The following is a 23,876-nucleotide window of genomic DNA, read 5'->3' on the forward strand; positions in this document are numbered from 1 at the left end:
TGTGCTCTCAAAGCATCTTTCTGTCATACTCCCCTGTTTTTTCTTTTTTTCTTCTCCTCTTCTTCTTCTGCCAGACCGGCCTCTTCGCCAGCCCAACTCCGGCATGGTCAACCTAAGAGTGGCTGAAGCTGCTGTAATGTACGCTGCCACTATTGAACAGGGGTATCGATGTAAACCATGAATACCAACGCCTTCCAACTCTTTCCGTGATGGGCTAAAATGCAAACATCTACGAAGAAACGCTGCCGCTTGCGGCTCTGCGCGTCGTATGGCACATTCAGCTGCACTGCACCACCCAACACGTGCCGCAGACCAAATGAAAAAGGGGAGTGGACGAAAGGAGGATATACTACAAAGCTCGGGATAGCACGGTAGCTACCATATCTGTCAAGTTAGGTTGTGTTGCGTTTACTCAGATGGCGACACCTTCAAGTGGTAACACTTTGGTGTCATCCCCACCAAAGAACTCTCTTCGATACTGGAGAATGGCAGACGTGATGGAATCGAAGTCTTTGAGACGACTGGAATCGCTTTTCAGGTCGCTCAGGACCTTTCTGAGGCCGTCAATGAAACGACCCTTTTGTTCTCCATTGTACGAGTCGACGGAGCCCAGCGAGGCAATGATGTCCGAGTCTAAAGTCCAGCAGAGGTTTGAGGTCAGTCATCCAAAGGGGGGAAAACATCCAGGGTCCAGGTGGTGTGTAGCGCAATGTGTATTAAAACCGCCTTGACTCACCTGAGGCAAGCATGTCGGAAAAGTGCTGATACTGGCAGCCGGGCCCGTTCAGGCACGTTTTCCGTTCATCGGAAGATGGGCAAAGAGGAAGGTTATAATTAACTCGCGAACTGTACGTCTTGGACCTAAGGCCCCCGCGTACTTCATCCATATACTTAGGGTGAAACCTGTAAGCGCGGAAAAACCTCAGAGGGCTCTGGTACGACAAAAGATCCTTTGACGACAACAAAGTCGGTTGCTCTTCAGCCTGTGTCATGGTTAGTAAACTGCGCTCCACTGGTGAGCGGAGTTGTACTTCGCCGCTGGTAGCTTGCGCGGTAGGTTCGGAAGCTGGTTCGACGGGCTGAGCCGGGATTGACTCGTACGGATCATCGTCGGGGATCTGGCTAGCGGTAAGAATGATATGCCACAAGGATGTGAGGGTGTCTACCTCTCCTTCCTCCTCATCTGACCCCTGTACTTTGTCAGTGCTCGAGATTTGACCTAGCACCGGTTCATAAGGATCCTCTTCGTCTTCATCGGCCGATGGGTCAGCAACGGAAGCTTGCAGCGACGCATCTGCATCGTTGGCCACTTGTGTGGCCGTTTGGGGTTTGGACCCAGTCGAAGAAAGGCTGATGTCTGGCTCATTGACCTCCGTCTCCTGCACCGCCTCCTTGGACGATCCTCTCGAAGTCTCCTTGGCAGGTGATGCCGCCTGCGCGACTGATGTGGCACTGTTCTGCCTGATCAGGGAAGGGGCAGCTGGTTCTCCGGTCTCGGCTGGCTCGATATTCATATCCTCTCCTTCATCACTAGACGAATCAGACGAATCGATATCCATATCAGACTTCTCACTCGAAGAGGCTGGATCCTCTTCTGTTGCCTCAGGTTGAGGTTCTGGTACTTTGGTCGAAGGCGCCTGAGGAATTTTGGCGTTCGCTGTTACTGAAGAAGTGACCGGATCTTGCATGGTGTTGGTCTCGGGTGCTTCAGAAGATGGGGGGTTTGCAGTTGTGATGGGCACTGGAGCAACGGATTGAGGCCGTTTGTAGTCATCGGCGAAGGACTGATCTGGAGTCGGGAGTGGCGACTGAACGGTAGGATTGATGACATCTGTGTCATTGTCCTTCAGTGCGTCCATCTCAGCACTGAGTCTGTTCCGCTCCTCAAGTCTTGCCTGCACCTCCAGCTCTACCTGGGCCGCTTCCAGCTGAAGCTGCTTCAGCCTTTCTTGCTTCTCTTTCAAAGCAGCATCAACCTGAGGTAGGTGATGGCTGGCAATCCTCTCGCGCCTCTCGCTCTTTGCCCTTTGTGTAGCCTTGGCAAGCTCAGAAAGCTTCGGCAACGTAAGGGAAGAGTTTGTTGCTGGGGCCGGGGAAGCGGCGGTCACTGGCGTAACGGAACCATTGGGCTTTTTAGCTGCCTTTTTCGCCTCCGCCTCCGCAATCCTCTTCTTGGCCTCTTCTATCTGCCTGTGAAGATGGTCGAGTTTGTGGTTATTCTCGGGAGGAGTTTGGACTGGGCTGGACTTGTGCCGCCATGCCGTGGCAGTCGACAAAGGCGGAAACGTCCCGAGCGAGTTGGGCCGGCTGGGGGTGCCACCACCAAGGGTCTGTATAGCAGCACCAGGAGGCCCGTCAATGGGAGACCCAATGTCCATCTCAATATCTTCGTCGTCTTCGTCTTCGTCTTCGTCACTAACGTCAATGATCAGTCGCTCCTGAGTTCGTGTACGCTTAAGCATACTATTACTGGAGGAATAACCATCAAAGTCAGAAGCGACAGGTCTTTTCAAATTGCGGGCTTGAACACCTGGCTGGGCTAGTGAAGACAAAGCAAGACCGGGAACTTTGGTAGCAGGAGAGCCAACTTGTATGTCGGCCTTGGGCGAGTTATGGCTGGATCTTTGAGGAGTGGACGTAACCCCAGATCCAGGTGCGGACTTATCAGAAGACTGCGCTCGAGATGCTGTATTGGTTGATGTTTGTTTTGTAGCGGTTTGTTCCTGCTTCCTCTTAGCCTCCGCCTCTTCTTGGGCCTTTCTGAGTGCGGCAAGCTTCTGCTGCAGCTTCAAGGTATTCTCAGCCTTGGTCTTGGCCTTGAGTTGCGCCGGGGATGACTCAGCAGGTTTCGGGGCTGGAGCGGTTGCTGCAAATGGCGAAGTCGACGACGTAGTCTTTGTTGTGTCTTGAGCAGCGGCGCTTTTTTGCTTCTTCTCCGCCAACATGCGTGCAATCTTATCCTTCCGTTCCTCAGCCTTTTTGTCGGCCAGGTTAACGCTCGGAGCACTGTTCATCTTGCTGGTACACTGGTCGGAAGCTTGAGCTGGAATGGGCGATGTGACTTCCCGAGGTGATGTTTGTTTTGTGGGCTTTTGGAGCTCTTGGGAGCTTGGTTTTGCAGTTGGCAGTGTCGGCTTCTGCACAGGCATATCCAAGCCCAGATCTGCAAACAAGGTCTTGACAACTTCTGGATCGACTCCTTCATCAATGTAATTTTGATATCGAACCTTCAAGGGCCAAAGCCCCAAGATTGCCTCTTGGGCTTTCTTTTTCGCCTCAGTCACCGACTTGTAGGGTATGCTGGATGCCAACTGCGGCTGTGTTAGATTCACCATTTGCCCACTCGGTGTCCCAAGATTAATAGGTTTTTGTATCGTGGCGTTTCGAGTGGTGGATGAGTGTACATGTTCTGTAGTTGAGATGGTACCTGCATAATGTCAGTCGGCGAATGGCACGAAAATTGTACTGAGCTTGTAAAGACTCACGTTCTGTCCTGGGTGGTGCCCTAGCAATAGTGGGGGCCTCCTTCTGTACCTCTCTTAGGGGAAAGGTAAGGCGAATAAGACCCAGAGCGATCCCTAACTCGCATAACCTCGGACTCACCGGACTCGCCAGGTGTATACTCCTCATCATTTTCTTCGACAGCAGGCAGTGAGACCGAGATACTATCATTGTTGATTTCTCCCTTGCTAGAGCCTGTGTCATAGATGGAAGACTCATCGGCATCGCCCGCACTGCCTTGGTTATCGAGAGCCGTGCTTGAAGGCCTGGAGGCATGAGCAGGCTTGGCGCTCGCGGCATTGGTAGAGTGTCTAGGCTCGTATAGGTCCTCAAACTCGCCCTCGCTCAACTCGCCCTCCTCGAGGACATCTCCATTGCCAGTAGTCTGGGCAGAGCGAACTCCAAAACGGGAGGCATCAGCAGGAGCGGAAGCCTGAAGGTCTGCTTGCAGATTGCTTGTCTTCTGTAGCTGCAGATCGGCGGGAACAGGAGTAGCCTTCGGGATACCCACATTCCCTTGATGCCACAGCGAATCGTTCACAGCTGGATAGGCCGGCGCAGCTCCAGACGAAGGGAAAGCGCCGCCCATGCCCAGACCTGGTATTCTGCTGCCATTTTGTTCGAATGAGCTGTTGGTAGCGGCGAAGTTACCTGTAATGAAGGCAGGATTCGGAACCTGTGGCACCGCTCCGTAAGACAACCCCGGAGGTTGGCTGGTGTTCGGTATATATGGATAGGTCTGCTGCGATTGTTGACCGGGATACTGGCCGTACGCGTAGGGCGGGAGCGACATCTTCGAGGATGTTTGTACAACTGGATTCGATTGAGGAGAGATGTTCGAGATTTAGTGCGACCAAGGTGAAGCAAAACTAATTGAGATTGAAACGCCACCAGCATAACGGGGATTCTTTGAGGATAAAATTCTTTGTCCGCCTGCCAAAGTCGCGATCAAGAATTCCTGTTTGTCAGGTATAAACAATCCAAGCCTCTTCTAGGCAGCTGGTGCATGTCAAATTGCTGTAAGTGAGTGGCAAGTCTGTTCGCGATTTGGATAGGCTGCCTCGTCCACCAAGTGGATGTCGCGAGGCAGAGGTTGGAGAGCGCTACAGATGGGTAGGGTAGTAGGGAAATCGTGTCCACGCGACGATGGATCGGTCAAGGCAAATGTGCAAGAACAACTCGGTCGCCTCAACCTTTCAAGCAACGAACTGGAGTTGGGTACGAGGTAGATGAGCTTGGCACGTTATACATGTGCTATGCGGTTTCGCGTTGATGATGATATATGTTTGTTGGGTGAACGAACGGATTGATCCCAGATTTGATGGAAATTCAATCAAACATCTGAACCTTGGCGGCGGCGGCCCCAAGATGGAAATTGGTCGGAAAAACGTGAAGCTTAGGGTGGGGTTAGTCAGCAGCGTCACCGTAGCTGAGCTGGGCGCTTCTAGTATGGATAGGGTTAGAGCGTGTTTCCCGCGGTAAAGGCGATCTTGGCGGAATCTTGAGCTCAGCAGCAATAAGAACAGCAATTGAAGTGAGGGGCAGCTAGGACAGGCTGGGTAAAGAGCGGCTGGCGGCTGGTGTTTGACCGTGTCAATCCAAGCCCAACTAACCTTAAGCGGTGTGTACCACGTAGCGCCTACCACTGTTGTTTACATCGGTTGCTCTGTAAACACTTTGGGCCAACATCATCTCGATCTTTCGTCTTTTTTGTCCTCTTGCGGGAGCACCTATTGAGAGACATTTCTGCAGGACTGACTGCCCTACCTACCTACCTACTCTTCTTATCTACCCGAACTGCTGCCAATGCATTAATTGAAACTACTTTACGCACTCACGAGGACCATGATATTGACGATAGCTCTTCGCTTATTCTGATAGGCTTTCTTGTTTGGAAACAATTTGGATTTCCGCTTAATGGCATCGGGGTGTGCAGCGGACACATGACTTTTGCAATACCCGCCATTCCTTTTCCTTTTTTGCATTCTGGCGCGCAGAGGACCTGCATAGGAGGAAACAGTCAACTCCAAGTTGGCTTCCGCTTGCTGAACTTAACAACACATACACAACATAGCCAGCTCAGGCTGCCCGCCAGAAGCTCGCCATGTCGCAACGGCGCAACAACCCTTTCGCCAGGGTCGGTCCGACCTCGCCAGGCCCGAGTTCTATTGGGAGCATTGGTATGGCCGGCAGGCCAAAATCCACCATTTTCTCTCCCGGTTCACCGTTATCGAGCAAAACGACGCCTCCTGCTCACAATCGAGCCCAATCCCAATCATCTATGCCCCCCGGCTTCCTACCAGCCGCCGCCGCCGGAACGCGGCAATTTCGCAGCGATTCCCGCAGCAGCACACCCAGCACATCCACATTCGCCCCGTCATTTATCAAAACCGAGGACCTCAGGAGGAGTATAGATGTCGTCAAGGGCATTGAAGGAGAAAATGACTTTTCCGGCAAGAGATACGTCTGGCTTAAGGATCCACAAGCCGCATTCGTCAAAGGCTGGGTTGTCGAGGAATTGGGCGATGGCAAGATACTTGTCCAATGTGACGATGGCAGCGTATGTCCCATGCAGATTCACTAACTATCATCCGTCTGCTAACACGAAGTGAAGCAACGAGAGGTCGAGGCCGAGAGCGTGGATAAGGTCAACCCTGCCAAATTCGACAAGGTAAACGACATGGCTGAGTTGACACACCTCAACGAAGCCTCGGTTGTATACAACCTCAACATGAGGTATCACGCCGATCTCATATACACCTATTCAGGCCTGTTCTTGGTGACAGTGAACCCGTACTGCCCATTGCCGATCTACACGAACGAGTACGTCAACATGTACAAAGGTCGGAACCGCGAAGACACGAAACCCCATATATTCGCCATGGCAGACGAGGCTTTCCGGAATCTAGTCGACGAAGGTGAAAATCAGAGTATTCTGGTTACTGGGGAATCGGGTGCTGGCAAGACAGAAAACACCAAGAAGGTCATTCAATACCTAGCGGCGGTGGCTCACTCAGACTCCCCCGTGAAGAGTCGCGGGCAGCATTCCAATCTCTCCCAGCAGATTCTACGAGCCAACCCGATCCTCGAGGCCTTTGGAAACGCCCAAACGGTCCGAAACAACAACTCTTCTCGATTTGGAAAGTTCATCAGAATTGAATTTAATCGCGCTGGCGCCATCGCCGGTGCTTTCATTGACTGGTATCTACTGGAAAAGTCGCGAGTTGTTCACATCAACGCTCAAGAGCGGAATTACCACATCTTCTACCAGCTTCTGAAGGGAGCGGATAGGAAAATGAGGAATGACTACTTGCTTGACGGTATGGGAGTAGAAGATTTCGCCTACACTCGAGACGGCCATGATATCATTACTGGAGTGTCTGACCGCGATGAGTGGGAACTCCTTGCTGGAAGCATTCAACGTTATGGGATTTTCCGATCAAGAGCAAGATTCCATACTACGAACCATTGCAGCAGTTATGCATCTCGGCAATGTCACGGTAATCAAGGAAAGCCGGATGGCCGACCAGGCTCGACTCGCAGCAGATGCCAAAGAGGTTGCAGCTAGAGTATGCAAGTTGCTTGGGATCCCATTGGAACCATTCCTGCAAGGCCTACTACACCCAAAGGTCAAGGCCGGCCGCGAGTGGGTCACCAAAGAGCAGAACCCCGATCAGGTGCGGCTCAGCATTGATGCACTGGCAAAAGGTATATACGAGCGTGGCTTCGGTGACTTGGTTACGAGAATCAATCGCCAACTTGACCGCTCTGGCATGGGTCTGGACGACTCTCACTTCATCGGCGTACTGGATATTGCTGGTTTCGAAATATTCGAGGAGAACAGCTTTGAGCAACTATGCATCAACTATACAAATGAAAAGCTCCAGCAGTTCTTCAACCACCACATGTTTGTCCTGGAACAAGAGGAGTATGCCCGGGAGCAGATTGAATGGAAATTCATTGATTTTGGTCGCGATCTGCAGCCCACGATCGATCTTATCGAATTGCCCAATCCTATCGGTATCTTTTCATGCCTTGACGAAGACTGCGTCATGCCCAAGGCCACAGACAAGTCTTTCACCGAAAAGCTGAACTCCCTCTGGGACCGCAAATCCAACAAGTATAGAACTTCAAGACCAGGCCCTAAGCACGGCTTCATCTTGACCCACTATGCTGCCGAAGTCGAATACTCGACTGAGGGCTGGTTGGAGAAGAACAAGGACCCCCTGAACGACAACATCACCCGCCTATTGGCTGCTTCTACCGATGCTCACGTGGCGAACCTGTTCGCAGATTGTGCAGACTCGGAGGATGACAATGGGGGTGCCCGCAGCCGGGTCAAGAAAGGACTGTTCCGTACAGTGGCTCAGAGACACAAGGAGCAACTGTCGAGCCTAATGGCTCAGCTTCACTCGACTCATCCGCATTTCGTTCGGTGTATTCTACCCAACCACAAGAAGCGCCCAAAGCAATTCAATGCGCTCCTTGTCTTGGATCAGCTCAGGTGTAACGGTGTCCTCGAGGGCATTCGAATCGCCAGGACTGGTTTCCCTAACCGCTTGCCCTTCGCTGAGTTCCGCCAACGATATGAGGTTCTATGCAAGGATATGCCAAAAGGATACGTCGAGGGACAGGCTGCAGCTGCGATGATTCTGGGCAAGCTCTCGCTGGACAAATCCCTCTATCGGGTGGGTTTAACGAAAGTCTTCTTCCGTGCCGGAGTGCTGGCAGAACTTGAAGAGCAGCGTGACGCCCTGATCGCCGAAATAATGTCTCGCTTCCAATCCGTCGCCCGCGGATACATCCAACGACGTGCCGCCTACAAACGCCTTTACCGTACAGAGGCCACCCATGTCATTCAGCGGAACTTCAACGTGTACCTCGACCTTTGTGAAAACCCGTGGTGGCAGCTTCTTATTAAGATGAAACCACTATTGGGTACAACACGCACAGCTGTTGAGGTGAAGCGAAGAGACGAAAAGATCAAGCTTCTCAACGAACAGATGCAACAAGAAGCGGAGAACCGTCAGCGTCTGGAGGATGAACGACGTAATTGCCACACAGAACTTGTGCGAATTCAGCAGACTCTGGAGAGCGAGAGAGCATTGGCACTAGACAAGGAGGGAAATCTTCAAGCGGCTCCAGCAGCGTGAAGTTGAGCTCGAAGATAAGCTAGCCGGTGCTATCGAGGACCAGGAGAGGCTCGAAGACCAATTGGACGATCTTCTTGATGCCAAGAAGCGCGCAGAGGTCGAAGTCGACAAGTACCGGTCACAGCTCGAACAGGCTGCAGCCTTGATTGCTCGCTTGGAGGAAGAGAAGACATCTCTAGACGGGCGGGTCAGTGACCTGGAATCTGAAATCCGTGATGTATCTCAGAAGCAAGCCGACCGCAGTGCGCAAGAAAAGGTTCTGGAGGATGAAGTGCGGATGCTACAAAGTCAGCTGTCCCTCAAGGATCGCAAAGTGCGAGACCTCGAGGGCAAGCTGCTCAAGTCTGATCAGGACTCGGATGTCAAGCTCGCGACCGCCCAGAAGGAGCTTCAAACACTGAAGTCTCGCGAACAACACCTCTCCCGAGAGAACAAAGACGTCCAGCAGCAGCTATCGCAACTATCCAAAACATCGACTGACTACGAGGACCTTGTGCGGAAGAAGGAAAGCGAACTCGTGGTTCTGCGCAGTGACAATAAGAAGTTCCAGATGGAGCAACGAGGCTTCGAGGAGCAGAAGAAGACCCTCCTGGCAGAAAAGGAGAAGACCGCTAATCGACTGCGTGAAGTGCAAGCCGAAATGGTGGCCATGAAGTCCCAACAATCTCAGCTACAGCGAGAGGCAGAAGACGCGAAACAACTCCTGCAGACCCGACTATCTGAAGATACCCAGGCGAACCAGAACCTACAGCTACTAGAGTCTCAAATCAAAGACCTTAAGGATCAGCTGTACAAGATCCAGATGGACCTAAGCAGAGAGCGCCAGTCGCGTGACGACGTTGCTCTCTTAGCGGAGCACAAGCTTCAGTCTTTGAAGCAAGAACATGAACAGCTCAAGGAAATCAAGATCGAAATTGAGAAGGAGCTTTATTTGCAACAGGACAAACTGCGCCGTACCATCGAGGCTCGCGCCACAGTCGAAAAGGAACGCGATGAAGCCCGGGAAGAGATCAAAAGACTTCGCCTGGCCAAATCTGAGGCAGAAGAGGCACGCCTGCGTGCAGAGGAAGCAGGAGAGCGCATCGCCACCAAGGCTGCGCGTGAGCGGGAGGCGAGTCTGCAAAGGGACCTCGACGCTTCCCACGAGAGGCTCAGATGGTTTGAGGCCGAGTGCGAGAAACTCAACCACCAGGTTGAGGACCTGAACAAGTTCATGATCGACTCTGGTGACTTTGGCCTCAAGAATGACCAGGCTAAAGAGCGACTAGAGCGGGAGTTGGTTACTGTTAAGGGTCGCCTGACAGCCTCTGAGAACGACAACCGTGCTCTCCTCAACAAGATCCAGCAAAAGGGTCTTGAGATTGCCCGCTCCAGCTCGAGGGCTAGTGAAGCCTCCCGTGGGCAGGTCATAAGCCTCCAGCGTGAGAAGGCGAGACTCGAGGAGCAAAATGCCAAGCTCAACAAGCAGTTCGGAGACTCTCAATTGACTATCGCTGGGCTTGAGAAGAAGGTTGAAAAGCTGCAGCTCAACCTCGAGGACCTCAACCACAAGATCACCCAAGAAACTAAATCGAACCGCAACGCCGAGAAGATGTCCTCCCAGTCAACAGCACAATTGGCCGAGCTGAACCGTAATCTGGAGTCGGAGCGACAACTGCGCAGTCAAGCCCAAACGAATGTGCGTACGATGCAAGGTACTCTCGACTCACGGGGCAAGGAGATCGAAGAACTCCGTGCACAGCTGTTACGTGTATTGAAGGCCGTAGATCCCGAGATCGTTCCTCCGATTCCAGCAGAGGGCGGCCATGATAAGATCATGAGCAAGAACTTTGAGATGATTAGAAAGATCGAGGAATTGCAACAGAATCTGCGGATACAAGCAGCAGGCCGGGCTAACGCCGAAGCTCAGCTGGCTGAGATGCGGGCTTCACGAGGAGACGATATGGGAACACGACCGAAACTGGAGGAGATCAACCCTAACGAGGCTCCATTCAACGGCTCACCGGTACAAAAACGCTCCAAGCTTAACGGTCGAAACCACTCGGGCGCAACTACCCCGACTCGGCGACTTGGCAATGACAACGATGCTGTTCAGGATTCCGGTAGATCCGACAAGACTGCAGACATTCTCAGCTTTAATAACCGCCAAGATCTTAAGACTGAAGTTGAAGAGCTGCAAAACCAGCTACAGCTGACACAGATGCAGAATCGGCACCTGCAGAGCCAGCTTGAGAGGGGTACGCCCACCCAAGAGCTGGATCCGTTTGCCGAAAGCCCATCTGTGCGCCGGGTTCAGAAGCTTGAGAAGGCCAACAGCAGATTGCACGATATGCTTGATGACTCGGCAAAGAAGGTTTCCCACTTGGAAAAGTCCATTAGAACCGGAGACCTTTCTTTGCGAGACCTCCAAGCGAAGTCGCACGAAGAAATCCTCGATCTAGTCTATAGTCAGGAAGATTCTCGCCGGTCACTGCTGCACAGCCATAATGACGCTGTCGCAGAGTTGACGGACGTCAAAGAGCATTTCGAGAAGATGCGACGAGAACGTGCTTCGCTCGAGGTAGAGCTACGCGACACCAGATCTGACCTCCAGGAAATGAGTCTTGCCCGAGAACAAGAAGCGGCTGGCCGCACCCAACTCCTGAGAGGACTTCGCAGACCTCCAGATTCGTCTTGATGCCGAGGCTTCCAAGTTGGCGGATGTCACATCAAGTCTCAACCTGTATAAGAGCCGGGCCGACGAGTACTTCAGCAAACTTGAGCAGGCAGAGATTGCCGTACTGAAAGCTACGCGGGCTGAGCAATTCGCAAAGTCTCAAGCTAAGGAGGCGGAGGAGCAATGTGCTGAAATGATGGCAGAGAAAAAGAGTATCGATGGCTCTTTGGAAGACTTGCAGCGTCAAAACCAGCGACTGGAAGAGAAGCTAGAGGACTTGACCACTGACCACGAAGCCGCCACGCAGGCCAAGAAGAGACTTCAGCATGAACTTGAGGACTACAGGAACCAGAGAGCTATTGACGTCGAGGACAAGGAATCTAGCATGGAGCAAACACGCAAGAAGTATCAAGCTGAATTCGCCACTCTTACCAAGGAACTTGATCTGGCACGAGAAGAGAAGCTCTACAAGCAATCCGAGATTACTCGCCTGCGCGAGGAACTTGATGACCTAAGGTCCAAGTGGGATGACGAGGTCCTCAATAGCTCGACCTGGTCGAAGGAGAAGGCGCGCCTCGAATCCACTCTCTCGGATGTTGTTGCATCTCGAGATGAAGCCGTTACTGCCCATAACGAGGCTCAAGCCAAGGTAGTCTCGTTGCTGTCTCAAGTAAGGTCGTTACGAACTTCGGTCGACGACGTCACGGCTGAACGCGATGCCCTTGTTCGCGAGAAGCGCAGCATCGAGGCAAGATTGGAAGAAGCCAAAGCAGGTCTTGACGATTTGGCCAATAGTGAGAGCCCGGCGCTTCGCAATGCTGCGAGCACTGACAAGGTCATCCTCGAGTTGAAATCTGGCTTGGCACAACAGGAAGATATCGCAACCGCGGCTGTTGAGAAGATGAGGCGGTCTGAGTCCTTGGCAAATGAGCTCCAGAAGGAGATTGCCGTTGAGCGCGAAATTGGGACCGAACTGTCGAAGCAGAAGGCCGCGCTGGAGAAGAGTTTGAACGAGATCCAAGTCCGATTAGTTGACCTGGAAACGAAGGGCTACTCGAGCACCAGCCACGACATCAAGTTCTTGCACAAACGCATCCAAGAGGTCAGCATACCACTCACACACAGTCTTCAACATCATAAACGAACCGAATACTGACACACTACTCAGCTTGAATCACAACTCGAGGAACAGGAAACGGAGAAATCCAAGTCGCAACGCTCGGTTCGCAATGTCGATCGTATTGTGAAGGACATGCAGTCACAGATTGACCGCAAGGACAAGCAGGCTACCCAAGCCGCCGAGGATGCCGCAAGGCTACGCGACAAGATGGAGAAACTCCTGAAGACGATTGACGAACTACAAGCTTCGGAGTCTACCAACCAAATATCCGCGAGACGGGCGGAGAGAGAACTCCAGGAAGAAAAGGAGAGGGCACTGAGGCTAGAGCGTGAATTAGATGGATGGAAGGGCCTCCGCATGGAAAAGGGCAGTGTCAACGGAAGTGTGCGACTCAGCATGGGGGGCCTTGAAGGTGGGCGCAGGTCAAGTGCGTGGATGGGCGACGACACTGCGAGTTTGGGTGGTACAGGAGTTGAGGTGCCCAAGCGGAAGAGCAGTATCAGTCGAGTGCCCAGCTTGACAAAGGGGTTTTTGTGATTGATTAATTATGAGGCATGCGCGGTTACGTTGATGAGATGATACCTGGGACGGGCATTGATAAGGGCGTTTCAAAGGGATGATTGTATGTCATATTGGTATTGGGGCTACGTGTAACATTTTAATGTACATCATCGTGGAATGAGTTACAAGAAGTAGAGAGAGCTCGAGAGAGAGAGATGAGGTTGATAAGGAATACTTGTTAAGACAGGCTGCAGAAGCCTGGTGCTACGTTACACCCCTTTTTGACTTTTCAGATTCTGTCAGTACTCGGTCGGGCACCTCCCTTGACGTAGACATCGTTGTTTGATGCCGAGTGGCCATTGTAGATGAGATGTTTGCTTTGTTTATACATGATCTTGTTAGGTAAGCAAGTAGGTAGGTGCTTCACTCCGGGCGTATTTTGTTTGCTCAGTGACTTGCATACTCTAGGCATTCTCCCGCACCACCATCAGAGCCTCACCGAAACAGGGCTATCATTCGCCATGTGCCCCTTGAATAGAGGAGCACACAAGTATGTATGAGGCTTTCGTGCAAGGCAATCGCCAGGAGGAGCATGGGATGGACTTGATTGCTTTCTGTATAGATTTGTGATATAGATGGAAACGGAATAGACCTGTATTAAATCGAGCCATGGCATTGCCTCCAAATATTCCCCATTGCTCAAAACTGCCACATTTGAAAACCAAAGAACCCTCACCAGCTTTACCGTCACATGTATGCCAGGCTGAAGCACCCAAAACAGGGGGAGAAGATATTCGACACCTGGGGCAAGTACTATACGACGTACGCCGACAGCAGCGGCTGTACTTGCAGACAGTGCCTCTGCCCGGGCTGCGACGATTACGCGGAGTATGAGATAGTCGATCGACGCAAGATGAAGAAGGGGGAAAGTGGCTTGAGAAGCTGGGGTGGCAAGCTCCGCGACTACTTCCATCCCAAAGATGGCATCGTAAGCATGCCGTATTCTTACATTACCTGTCTGGGTGTGCATTTTTCTATTACGTGTTAACCAGTGCCGCAGTGGGATTATACCTACCCGTCATACTCATATCCGGCAACCCCTGATTACGGACCACAGCCAGGAAGCACATCGGCCCCCAATGACCTACTGCCAGAAGAATCATCGTCTTCTGATGATGAGGAGCCAGAAGGGCCAGAGGAGGAATCGAGTTACATCGACTACATCCCCTTCAGAAGCGGGAGTAGGAAGAAGAAGGACGAGGTACGGGCTGCGACGAAGAAGTTGAAAAAGCTGGGCAAGAAAAAGGATAAGAAGCAGGACAAGAAGCTGAAGAGACTCGCGAAGTACGTGCAGAGGAGCGAGAACGCCCGGTTTGGTCAAGATCTCCACCAGGACTTGCTGGGCCTGCAGTGTACCTGCCGCAGGTGCACCGAAGCACGGCGGCCCCGGCCGAGGAAGCTCTTCCACTTCAACCTCTTCAAGTGCGACAAGGGAGGCCTCCACTTCGGGCCTGCCGATGCTGTTCGACTGGGGCATCGTAAGGGCGACATCTCAGGTCTGTTCGATGATGACGACCACTGCACCCGGAGATTAGAGCAACTGTGGCCATACCTCGCCGGTAATTCCTCATACTACGATAGCACCACTACCAGTACTTCCAGCACCACTAGCAGCAGCAGTAGCAGCAGTAGCAGCAGTAGCAGTAGCAGTGCCAGTAGTAGTTCCAGTTGTAGTTCCAGTTCTAGTTCCGAAGAGAACAGCGACGCCGACCCCGAGTCAAAATAATCGATGGGCTGCTGAAGAGAAGACGCCATCGCGGAAGAAGAAAGCCGAAGAAGCCATCTCCGCCGAGGGTTACGGGGGGGCGCAGCACCGGGGCAAGCACCAGCAGCCGTCAAGGCCCCTAAGCCGAACACGGCCCCGTCGTCGGGCCATGCGCCAGGGATCCCGCCCGTACCAACCCCGCCCCTAGGGTGGCAAGCCAAGAAAGCCCGCAAGAACGTCCGATTCTTGTCCCAGAACCTGCCTTCCCCGCCCGTGAAGAAAGCGCCCAAGAAGGCAGCGGGGCCAGTGCGGGGGATTCTGCGAGGCCCGAAGAAGGGCAAGCAGGGCCGGACCGCTGCAGCCCAACCGCCGCCGCCGCCGCCGCCGCCGCAAGTAAGTTGACTCACCCTCCTCCCCACTGCCAATCTTAGAGGCATGTAGTAGTTGATTGGAACGAGCGACTACTTATTTCTACCCCCTTTTGACAAGGCCCGGAAAAAACGCATGCCAGCTAACTGATCCTACCAAAGCGCGACTATAGGGGGTCGTACCAGCAGCACCAGCAGCAGATACCACGAGGACAGCAGACGCCGGTGGCGCCGGCAAGCAGGGCACTTTGGCGCCATGCTGAGAACCAACGGCGGCGGCGGTGGCAGGATGTCAATGCTGATGCCGATGCTTCTGCCATGAGCAGTCCTCTGCCTCCTCGAAACGACACGGGACGAGACCATACGTACAGTGGCGGCGCGTTATACTATTACTGGGGCGGCGGCCCGGATCAGTACCCTCCTCCTCGCCCTCCTACGACGGCTACCACTCCTGTTGCTGTTACGTCCTCGGCAGCCCCCGAGTATCAACGGGATAATCGTGTCACCACGGATCGTTATAGCAGGAATGGCCAGGCAGGTGACGGAGCCAGATCGAACCAGGGCCGGCGGGGTTACGGTGACCAGGGACTGGACGGAGCAGGAATAGGGGACGACCGGCGTAGAAAAGGGGGCGAAGAGAGAGGATATGAGAAGAAATGGCACTCCGACTGATGATCATTATTTAAGGGGTGCGAGTCTAGCTTGGATTTTGGGCGTTTTCACAATGTACAACAGCATTGCCTTACTCTTACTCCTGCGCCCAAATTGATACAGGAATAGAGTCAAACTAGGGCTAAGGTGATTACTGCTTCTGCATCTAGATTTACTAGACAAGAACCCGAAGTGAGCAAGCCGTAAAACTTATTCCTGTTCATTATTTCCCTCTTGGATATTTGGCGAACGAACGTTAGTTGGTCTTCTTCAACAAGAGGGGGCCATATCTAACCAACGCCCAAGCTCCCAGACCAATCAGTGGGACCACCACCGCAGAGACCCCCATGATGGCCTCTTAATCCCGGGAGCCAAATGGCCCCCCACCATCTGCTTGAACTCCCTTTGACCGTTTCCACGGGGGTATGGCTCATTGGGGAACCTCGCAGCCCAAGAATGGGCAGATGGATTCCCAGTCGAGGCCCTCCTCCAGCTTGATAACATGGAGGTTGCCAGAGGGTGCTGCGGCCTTGGCCTTAGCGATGCTATAGTTACGAATTAGCATACCGCACTTTCTTCATGCTTGGCAGTAGTACTATCGGCAGGTGGGTGGGGATGGCACGAGAAGGAAAAAAGAGAAGATAATATTATTACTTACTACTTGACGTAAAATCTCCGCAGCGCGGCTTGTGCGCCCCGGTCTTTCGGCCCCCTTCCCTCGGCCATCAAGTCGTAGACAAGAGACGCAAGGTTGAAGAACTCATCGTTGAAGGCGTCGAAGTGGCGCGACAGGCTGAGGGGCCCCGGCGTGTTTAAGGCGGTGAGGAGTTCTGCGGGCCCGTTGGTCACGGATCGGACCCAGGCATCGGGACCGCGTTCCGTCAGGAGGAACCTGACGGCCGGCTCGTCGCCGTACGCCTGGTCAATGGCATCCAGAAGGAAGAAAGGAATCTCTATGATGACCTGTGCGGAGGCGAGGGATCGACGTGCGAACATCATTAGTACGATGGGGGCACAATAGGGAACGCTAGCGCTCCATCATGGCGACCATGCGCGTAGTAGGAATCAAGGGTATATAGTAACAATGATTTACGTTCGCGCGCGGGAAGAACTTACATCATAGCCGGCAAACCACTTGTCGAACTTGGCTCTCCCGTAAGGCTTGGTCGCGGCGGAGGCGTAGAAGGGGTTGGTGCTCTTGATAGCCTCCTAGGAGATTCTGATGTGCGACACACCGTTATGGCAGACCTCAGCCATGTGATACGGGTGGTACCCGAGCATCTTAAAGGCCTTATATAGACCGAACGTGCCTGTCCTAACGGATGAGTGGTGGTGTGAGTCGGTGGTTCTCCGTATACCAATCGATGTAATTCTTTTGATGTTCCAGCCAGCTTACCGAGGAGCGCTCATCACGAAGAGCTTGGGGGACTGCCCCTTGGCAGCCGGTTCGGGGAACTGGTCAATGAGGCGGGAAATGTCTACTGTTCTCTACTTGGAGAGCTATATGGATTGGAAAGATGCTGTAAGGTGATTTAAAGATGGCGTGCTTGTAGCTAGAGGCGGTTCTGTTATTGAGCGATGATGTTCTTCCCGCTGGCAACTGCAGGATGTCCTTGTCTTCCAGCTTTTGTAGAAACGGACGCCACTTCGGCGCATTTGACCATGGAGATCTGCTACTGTTGGTTGTGGCGGTACCGAAGCGAAGGAACAGCCCGGCATCGAACAAGGATTGACAGCATACATTCGTCGTCAAGCAAGAGAGAAGGCAGCATGATGCCCGCCCCTTACTAGTGCAGCGTTATCTCGAAGCGAGCCTGGCAGTTGTCGACGTGGACCAATTTATCGAGTTCTGACAGGGGTGGTGGCAACATTCATGAACAAGGCCCCAATATGCTGTTGGTTATCAGATGTGCACTGGCGTTGCAAAGGATCGTCTTTGAGTGACTGTCCTAGCCTCCACTACTGACCAGACTGAGTGTGCATCCTGCTGCCCTCTATCGAAACCTCCATTCTTTTCCCCATAGCATCGAAGGTTGTGGGCCAAGCGAGACATTAGCTTCAACACCAGTGGTTGTTGCGAATGTTACGTATACATGAAAGAGGGTGATATGTAGCGCGCGAATGAATCGACTTCTACAAGGCTAAGAGGACGACGGGAACTGGTCCCGTCTTATGTAATACTCGATAGTGGGATTATGGGGTAGTAGTAGACGGGCACTACCCCATTAGCTCCCTTATCTTATCAACGTCCCAATTGAAAGTGACGATAATTTCATTGTTGCGTCGAGCGCAATACTGCGTCATGGCACTCAACATCACCGTGTGCCCATCGTGAAGTCTTCTATGTGTACGAAGAAGCCATTTATGATGCGATGCTGTACGATCAATCATGATCCTCGCGCCGCTCGTTACACACCGCAGTAACCCTCTCTGAGTCCGAACCCCACCATGGCTGCTCAGGTCAAGGCGATAGCCAGGTCCGCGGCCAATGGCCACTTCGTTCCCCGGGCCACTTTCGAGGCTTCGCCGTCCATCATTCGAACCTACTTTCTGGGCCATCACCAGGGCGCCTTGAACTCCATGCGCAAGATCCTGTCCAATATCGGCCTAGTCATCGAATGCCGCGACAGTCGCGTCCCCTGACGTCCACGAACCCCCTCCTCGAGCAATCGCTCGCCGGCCGCGACCGCATCGTCGTCTACACCAAGAACAAGCTTTCGTTCTTAAATGTGAAGTCCAAGATCCAGCAGAAGCAGGATCGCCTGCTGAAGAAATGGACTGCCGAGCGCAGCGGCCACAGGTTCGACACATGCAATGGCAATGTGACCGCTGGCAACACGCACGTCGTCTTCACCGACGAGCGCGACCCGGAATCTATTAAGGTGCTGCTGGATGTCATGAAGGACCGCGCCAAGTCCGCAGACACCCTGACGGGCTTGCGCGCTCTGGTCGTGGGCATGCCCGATGCCGGCAAGTCCTCCCTGCTCAATTTGATGCGGAAGGTCGGCATGAGCACAGAATACAAGAAAGATGCTGCGCGGACCGGTGCAGGGCCGGGAGTCACCAGAAATCTATCTACGCCCGTCCGTGTGATACCGGAAGACATGGAGGCGGGCATCGACCAGGGTGTCTTCGTCGTCGACACCCCGGGCGTCTTCGTGCCCCACGTGGGCGACGTCGACGCGATGCTGAAGCTCTGTCTGGTCGGCTGTGTCAAGGACAGCGTCGTGCCGTGGGAAATCCTGGCCGACTACCTGCTGTTCCACCTCAACTTACGATTCCCAACCCTCTACCAACAATACTGCCCGCCTACCAACGACGTGTTCGAATTTCTAGACGCCATCGCGAAGCGTACGGGCAAGCTCGAGAAAGGCGGCGCGCCTTCCCGAGAGCATGCGGCGGCCTGGATCGTGCAGCAGTTCCGCCAGGGGAGGATGGGGCGGTTCTGTCTGGACAGGATTGACGACGTGAGCATGAAGCGTTGGGCCAGCAAGGGACAGGCGGGCGGTGGCGAAGACGAGAAAATCAGTATGAACCAGGCACGCAAACGGGAGAAGGAGACGCGAAAAGCCAGAGGTCTCGCCAAGAAGGCAGCACGAGAAGGCGGATCGTGAACTACTACTTAAAGACTGTGTCGCACATTTGACTTGCATATTACTGTATATTCCCCCATCCATCCACGATCAGTTTATGTATAGAAAAGATAGACCTGGACAGTACATACAAACAGCAGACACATTCTGTGTCCATTGATGGTCGAAATGCACAAAGATTCTAACGCCGGCCATGCACTGATGGGACAATTGCCAAGTGCCATGTGCTTGGGCCGGAGTGCTGAAACCGCCATTGGCGATTACGACAGGGATGCCGCGGCCGACCGAACCTCGGCAAAATCCCAGGCCTGGGCGACGGATCGGCTGTCGCCCGACCGTCATCTCATGGAAGGAAAGGAGTTTAGAGGATGATGCCAACTTTACCAAACCCAGTCATTCCTTGGGATCTCTTGAACCATCTCACTCTGTTCTCACTAGACATAGAATTGCCATACACATTTTAGTCTTGCTTCATTTCATCAGATCATCGACTGTGCCCGATTTTCTGGGCATCTCACTGACTAGGGGACTAGCGTGGCGCGTTCCCATCACAACGTACGCGACGATTAAACGACTGCTCGAGGCGTCGGGCAGCAGATAACGACATCATCATCTCGGAGCAGCTACTTGTAGCGTAGCAGCAGCAAGCATGACTGAACACCGCCCGACGCTCGTCAAGCCACCGCCGTTGGACTCGACCAAGGCGCAGATTGAAAATGCGCTGGAACTAACGGATTTGAGTGTCATTGGTCCGGTAGGCAGTCTTCCTGTACTCATCTTAGTTGGCATCAAATACTGATGTGCATCTAGGATATATTCACAAACACCCGTGAGCTATGGCACCCGCCCGGAGCTCGTGGTATATATGGTGGCGCTGTTATTGCGCAGACGCTCGCAGTAAGTATAGTCCACCAGTTTCAAATACTGTAGAAACTTGCCAGGGAGAAAAGGCAGGCCTCTAGATTCTCGGAGCCCATAGCAAGGGGTCTCGTGCCTCCCAGTCAAGAGTCGGATCTGCTCTATGCGCCAGAGAGCTTTTTTTGGTCCATGCCAGACACAAGGATGACCGGAGACAGTATCATGTAGAGCAGGGGGGTGGCTTTACTTCAAACTGCAAGAAAAACTTCATACTAACCCACCTCTTGTGTCATTCCAGGCAGCGCAGCGCACTGTGCCCGCAGACTTCGTAGTGCATTCGTACCACTGCTACTTCGTCCTGGCCGGCGACAGCTCCACGCCGATCCTCTACCACGTGGAGCGGGTGCGCGAGGGCCGGTCCTTCTGCACGCGGACGGTGCAGGCCCGCCAGCGCGGCCAGGCCATCTTCACCGTCACCATGTCCTTCACCCGCGACGGCAGCGGCGGGTCCGTGCAGGTGCGGCATGCGGCCGCGATGCCCGCGGGCGTGACCGCGCCACCTGACGACTACGACGAGGAGTTCGGCGGCGGCGGCGGCGGCGGCGGCGGCAACAGCAGCAGCAGCCCCTTCCAGACCTACCGCATCGAGGTCACGGGCCGCGACGGCCCCGCCGAGGGCAAGAAAACGCGCCACTGGGTCCGGGCCCGCGGCCGCATCAGCGAGGAGGGCGGGCACCAGGCCCACCTCAGCGCCCTTGCGTACGTCAGCGATAGCCACTTCATCGGCACCGTCGGCCGCATCCACCGGCTCTGGCGGTTCCCCTTCCCTACGAGGACCTCGGCAAGGTCCCCGAGCACATCCGGTCTCGCGTCGTCGCCCTCAACGAGTGGGAGGGCCAGGGTCCCATTGAGGAGATGGAGGGGCAGCCGTCCATCGGCATGATGGTCTCGCTGGACCAGTGAGTATTCATCACTTTCCTCCCTTCCTCCCTTCCCCCCTTCCCCCCTTCCCTATGCGGTGTTGCTCCCGTCAACTGGGAGGAACAACTGGAGGGGATAACTGCCTTCGCCGGGGAAAGAGAGATGTGTGCTAATCAGTATAATTCCATATTTGCAGCACGATATACTTCCACAACCCAAAGAAGGTCCGCGCCGACGAGTGGATGTTCACGGAGATGGAGAGTCCCTGGTCCGGCGACGGACGCGGCGTGGTCATCCAGCGTCTCTTCAGCAAGGACGGCACATTACTGGCGACATGCTTTCAGGAGGTGAGTTTACCCCCTTGGCGTGTCCCTCTACGCATTACACGACAAGTGTATTTGTTTTTCTTTTTCTTTCACTTTTCTTCTTTTTGGCTTCACTGCAGATATATTCTAACAATTTGGCCGGTTTCCGGTTTTATAGGGCGTTGTACGAATTAAACAGAAGGAAGATGCCCGTCAATCCAAGCTATAGAGACAACATGACATCCTATTGTCCTTTTCTTTTCTTGTTTTGGACCTACGATTGCGCGAGTCGGTTACCGAATCGGTATTGAAACTAGATCGATGGTCGGCTGCTCTTCATTGTATTTTCAAATGTCTTGCTCCCGGGCAAGAAAATAGCTCATGCAGCCCATCTACGGGCATCAGGGGTTTGCACGCGTTTACTGTATCACCAATTGGTATAACAACATCATAGACATCATCATCCCCCTCCAGGGAAAATAAAAGCTTAGGCACGTGCCAACACCGCATACCACGTACATATCCACGAGGCTCAAAACTCTGATGATTCAAGGAATCGTGCTTGGCCTTACGGGGCTGCGTGTGCTGTATGCAGCAGTGACGTTATTCGGCGGTGATCACCATCCAGGGTCCCGGATGTTGCTCTCCGGCGCGATAGCATACGCAGCTCTCATTGGGCCCCGCATCAACGAAAGTCAAGTCACGATCTTGTCTTTCGAAGTCACCAATGTATGCTCATCAAATGATACGGTCGATAGTACCTGAAGCTTTGGGGTACCTAGGTATACAGAGAGACGGCGAGCGGGTCCTCATGTTTATCTTGTGCTGTGAGTAGGACCATATCTCTGACATCTGATTCATGCACGTTCCGTGCCAGGCTTTGTTCTGGGGCAATGTTGTTGCGAATGGGCTGCTCTGCGTAAGTGTCAGTAGAAATTCCAACTTGAAGGGCAGTATTGGGAGGGATATGAATTGTTGAGTTCTTCTCAAACAGAAGAAGAGAAGAAAAACTAAGGACATACGTCAGGCTGGGGACAGTATATCATAGACCTGAGTAATGTTCGGGTTACTCTGCAAATTGAACTTGAATGAGAAACAAGCTGGGAATGAGGATCTGCCGATCCGGAGGGGGATCAGCAAGTGAAATCCTGTCATTGAGGGGAAACAAGATAACCTGACCTAGACCTAAGTCTGTGACGAGGGCCCAGGAAGCTCCAAGAAATGCCGGTTGCCGCGTTGGAGTCTGGACCCGAGTCAGTTACCAGCATAAAGGCCGAAACCAGCCTCGCGCCTCGGGTATACGGCCGTCTGAAAGTTGGCACCATCCCTTCTTCAGCCTTGTTTACTTTTATGCCCGCCAAGACGGGTAGACCCTCCCTAGTGTTATCCTCTCTGGAGCGCTCGAGTAGTGCTGCGATAGTGCATCGGCGTTTGTGCATGAGTATGGCCCAAGCTGAAGTCGCTGGGTGTGAGGCTGTACAGCGTGTACAGCACTTACAGCCAGTCCCTTTTCCTCTGCTTATTGTTCCTCGTTGTTTCAAGGGGAGAGAGAACTGCCGGACAGGGCCTTGCTGTTCTTCAAGTGCCCGTCTGGGTGGGTTCACTATAGGAAGCTCCGTACTAGGGGAAACCCTACTAGTATGGGGGATTTCGCCTATGCTTGGAGGTCTGGCTGTCGTCTATCAATACTCAGCATGACCAAACCACTCAATTTGTGACTGTGACGTGTAAGTGTGACCAAGTCGTCGTAGAGCCCAGGATAGAAATAGCCTTTCAATGGCTTTGCCTGAATTTCATGCCCAGGTTTGATGTCGGGATGGATAGCCTTTGATGCTAAAGTGTAGTGTGGGCGCGAGAACGCGATGCCGTTTGCCGGGTAGTAGTTGTCTCGTATCGCCCCTGTACTCTCCAGATTTTATGCAGCCAGTCATGCATTCGCTGCCCCATACTCGCACAGCACAAATGCGGTCCGGCCGTGGTTTTATTAATTATGGGCTCTTCTGATCGAGCAAAGAGACAACCAGGATCACGAAGGTTCTATTTTCACCTGCTAGGCTGTCAAGAGTCTAGTTTGATCGTCTAGACCTCCCAAGAACTGCAAAACTGTGGTATGTCAGCATGTGCAACCCGAACGGCGTTTAGCAGCGAAGCAAACTCCGAAATACGTCCTCTGTCCCATGGGCAAATTGTAAGCAAGGGTTCCGGAGATTCGGAGAACATGCTGAAAACACACCCAAGCGTTCCCCATCTCGAACCGTAATAAGGGATCGGGTTGATATTGGCCGCATGACTCCCTACAGGGACTCGGCGCATGGCAATGAGGCTTTTTCCTTCTCTTTCTCTGTCTTGTCCGGTTTCCCCTTCCCTTATTCCCCATTTGTCCATGCCATGGGTGAATCCCCTAAGACCCCCGAAAGATCTAAGGGTTTCAAGGGGGGCACGGGGGGTCCTTACCAGCAACGAGCCCGTCTTGTTAGAAGCGCC

The 23,876-nt window shown here is 53.3% G+C and overlaps 7 protein-coding genes across 7 annotated transcripts; 4 read left to right on the forward strand and 3 right to left on the reverse strand.

The window, feature by feature from the left end:
* Positions 1-412: 412 nt before the first annotated feature.
* PG994_007726 (uncharacterized protein) lies at positions 413-4,294 on the reverse strand (the record flags this gene model as incomplete). The annotated part of the gene is made up of 3 exons (XM_066859135.1): positions 413-633; positions 737-3,427; positions 3,535-4,294. The coding sequence occupies 3 exons, from the start codon at positions 4,292-4,294 to the stop codon at positions 413-415; spliced, it is 3,672 nt and encodes a 1,223-aa protein (XP_066714622.1).
* A 1,311-nt stretch (positions 4,295-5,605) lies between these two features.
* PG994_007727 (myosin type ii heavy chain) lies at positions 5,606-12,967 on the forward strand (the record flags this gene model as incomplete). The annotated part of the gene is made up of 7 exons (XM_066859136.1): positions 5,606-6,061; positions 6,116-6,923; positions 6,976-7,070; positions 7,131-8,570; positions 8,617-11,254; positions 11,313-12,412; positions 12,479-12,967. The coding sequence occupies 7 exons, from the start codon at positions 5,606-5,608 to the stop codon at positions 12,965-12,967; spliced, it is 7,026 nt and encodes a 2,341-aa protein (XP_066714623.1).
* A 1,123-nt stretch (positions 12,968-14,090) lies between these two features.
* Positions 14,091-14,468, reverse strand: PG994_007728 (uncharacterized protein; the record flags this gene model as incomplete). Its single annotated transcript, XM_066859137.1, has 1 exon — positions 14,091-14,468. The coding sequence occupies one exon, from the start codon at positions 14,466-14,468 to the stop codon at positions 14,091-14,093; it is 378 nt and encodes a 125-aa protein (XP_066714624.1).
* Positions 14,469-16,145: 1,677 nt separating this feature from the next.
* PG994_007729 (uncharacterized protein) lies at positions 16,146-16,996 on the reverse strand (the record flags this gene model as incomplete). Its single annotated transcript, XM_066859138.1, has 4 exons — positions 16,146-16,260; positions 16,374-16,678; positions 16,832-16,924; positions 16,964-16,996. The coding sequence occupies 4 exons, from the start codon at positions 16,994-16,996 to the stop codon at positions 16,146-16,148; spliced, it is 546 nt and encodes a 181-aa protein (XP_066714625.1).
* Positions 16,997-18,163: 1,167 nt separating this feature from the next.
* On the forward strand, positions 18,164-19,329 carry PG994_007730 (uncharacterized protein; the record flags this gene model as incomplete). Its single annotated transcript, XM_066859139.1, has 2 exons — positions 18,164-18,325; positions 18,346-19,329. 2 exons carry the CDS (start codon positions 18,164-18,166, stop codon positions 19,327-19,329), a joined length of 1,146 nt encoding a protein of 381 aa, XP_066714626.1.
* Positions 19,330-19,476: 147 nt separating this feature from the next.
* Positions 19,477-19,680, forward strand: PG994_007731 (uncharacterized protein; the record flags this gene model as incomplete). Its single annotated transcript, XM_066859140.1, has 1 exon — positions 19,477-19,680. The coding sequence occupies one exon, from the start codon at positions 19,477-19,479 to the stop codon at positions 19,678-19,680; it is 204 nt and encodes a 67-aa protein (XP_066714627.1).
* A 277-nt stretch (positions 19,681-19,957) lies between these two features.
* PG994_007732 (acyl-CoA thioesterase II) lies at positions 19,958-21,621 on the forward strand (the record flags this gene model as incomplete). Its single annotated transcript, XM_066859141.1, has 6 exons — positions 19,958-20,062; positions 20,119-20,205; positions 20,465-20,956; positions 21,001-21,125; positions 21,284-21,434; positions 21,571-21,621. The coding sequence occupies 6 exons, from the start codon at positions 19,958-19,960 to the stop codon at positions 21,619-21,621; spliced, it is 1,011 nt and encodes a 336-aa protein (XP_066714628.1).
* Positions 21,622-23,876: the final 2,255 nt, after the last annotated feature.

This window comes from Apiospora phragmitis, assembly GCF_038363925.1.
Source record: "Apiospora phragmitis strain CBS 135458 chromosome Unknown utg000007l:2111988.0-4706623.0:1.0-2598199.0, whole genome shotgun sequence".
In the NCBI taxonomy this organism is placed as follows: Eukaryota; Fungi; Ascomycota; class Sordariomycetes; order Amphisphaeriales; family Apiosporaceae; genus Apiospora; species Apiospora phragmitis.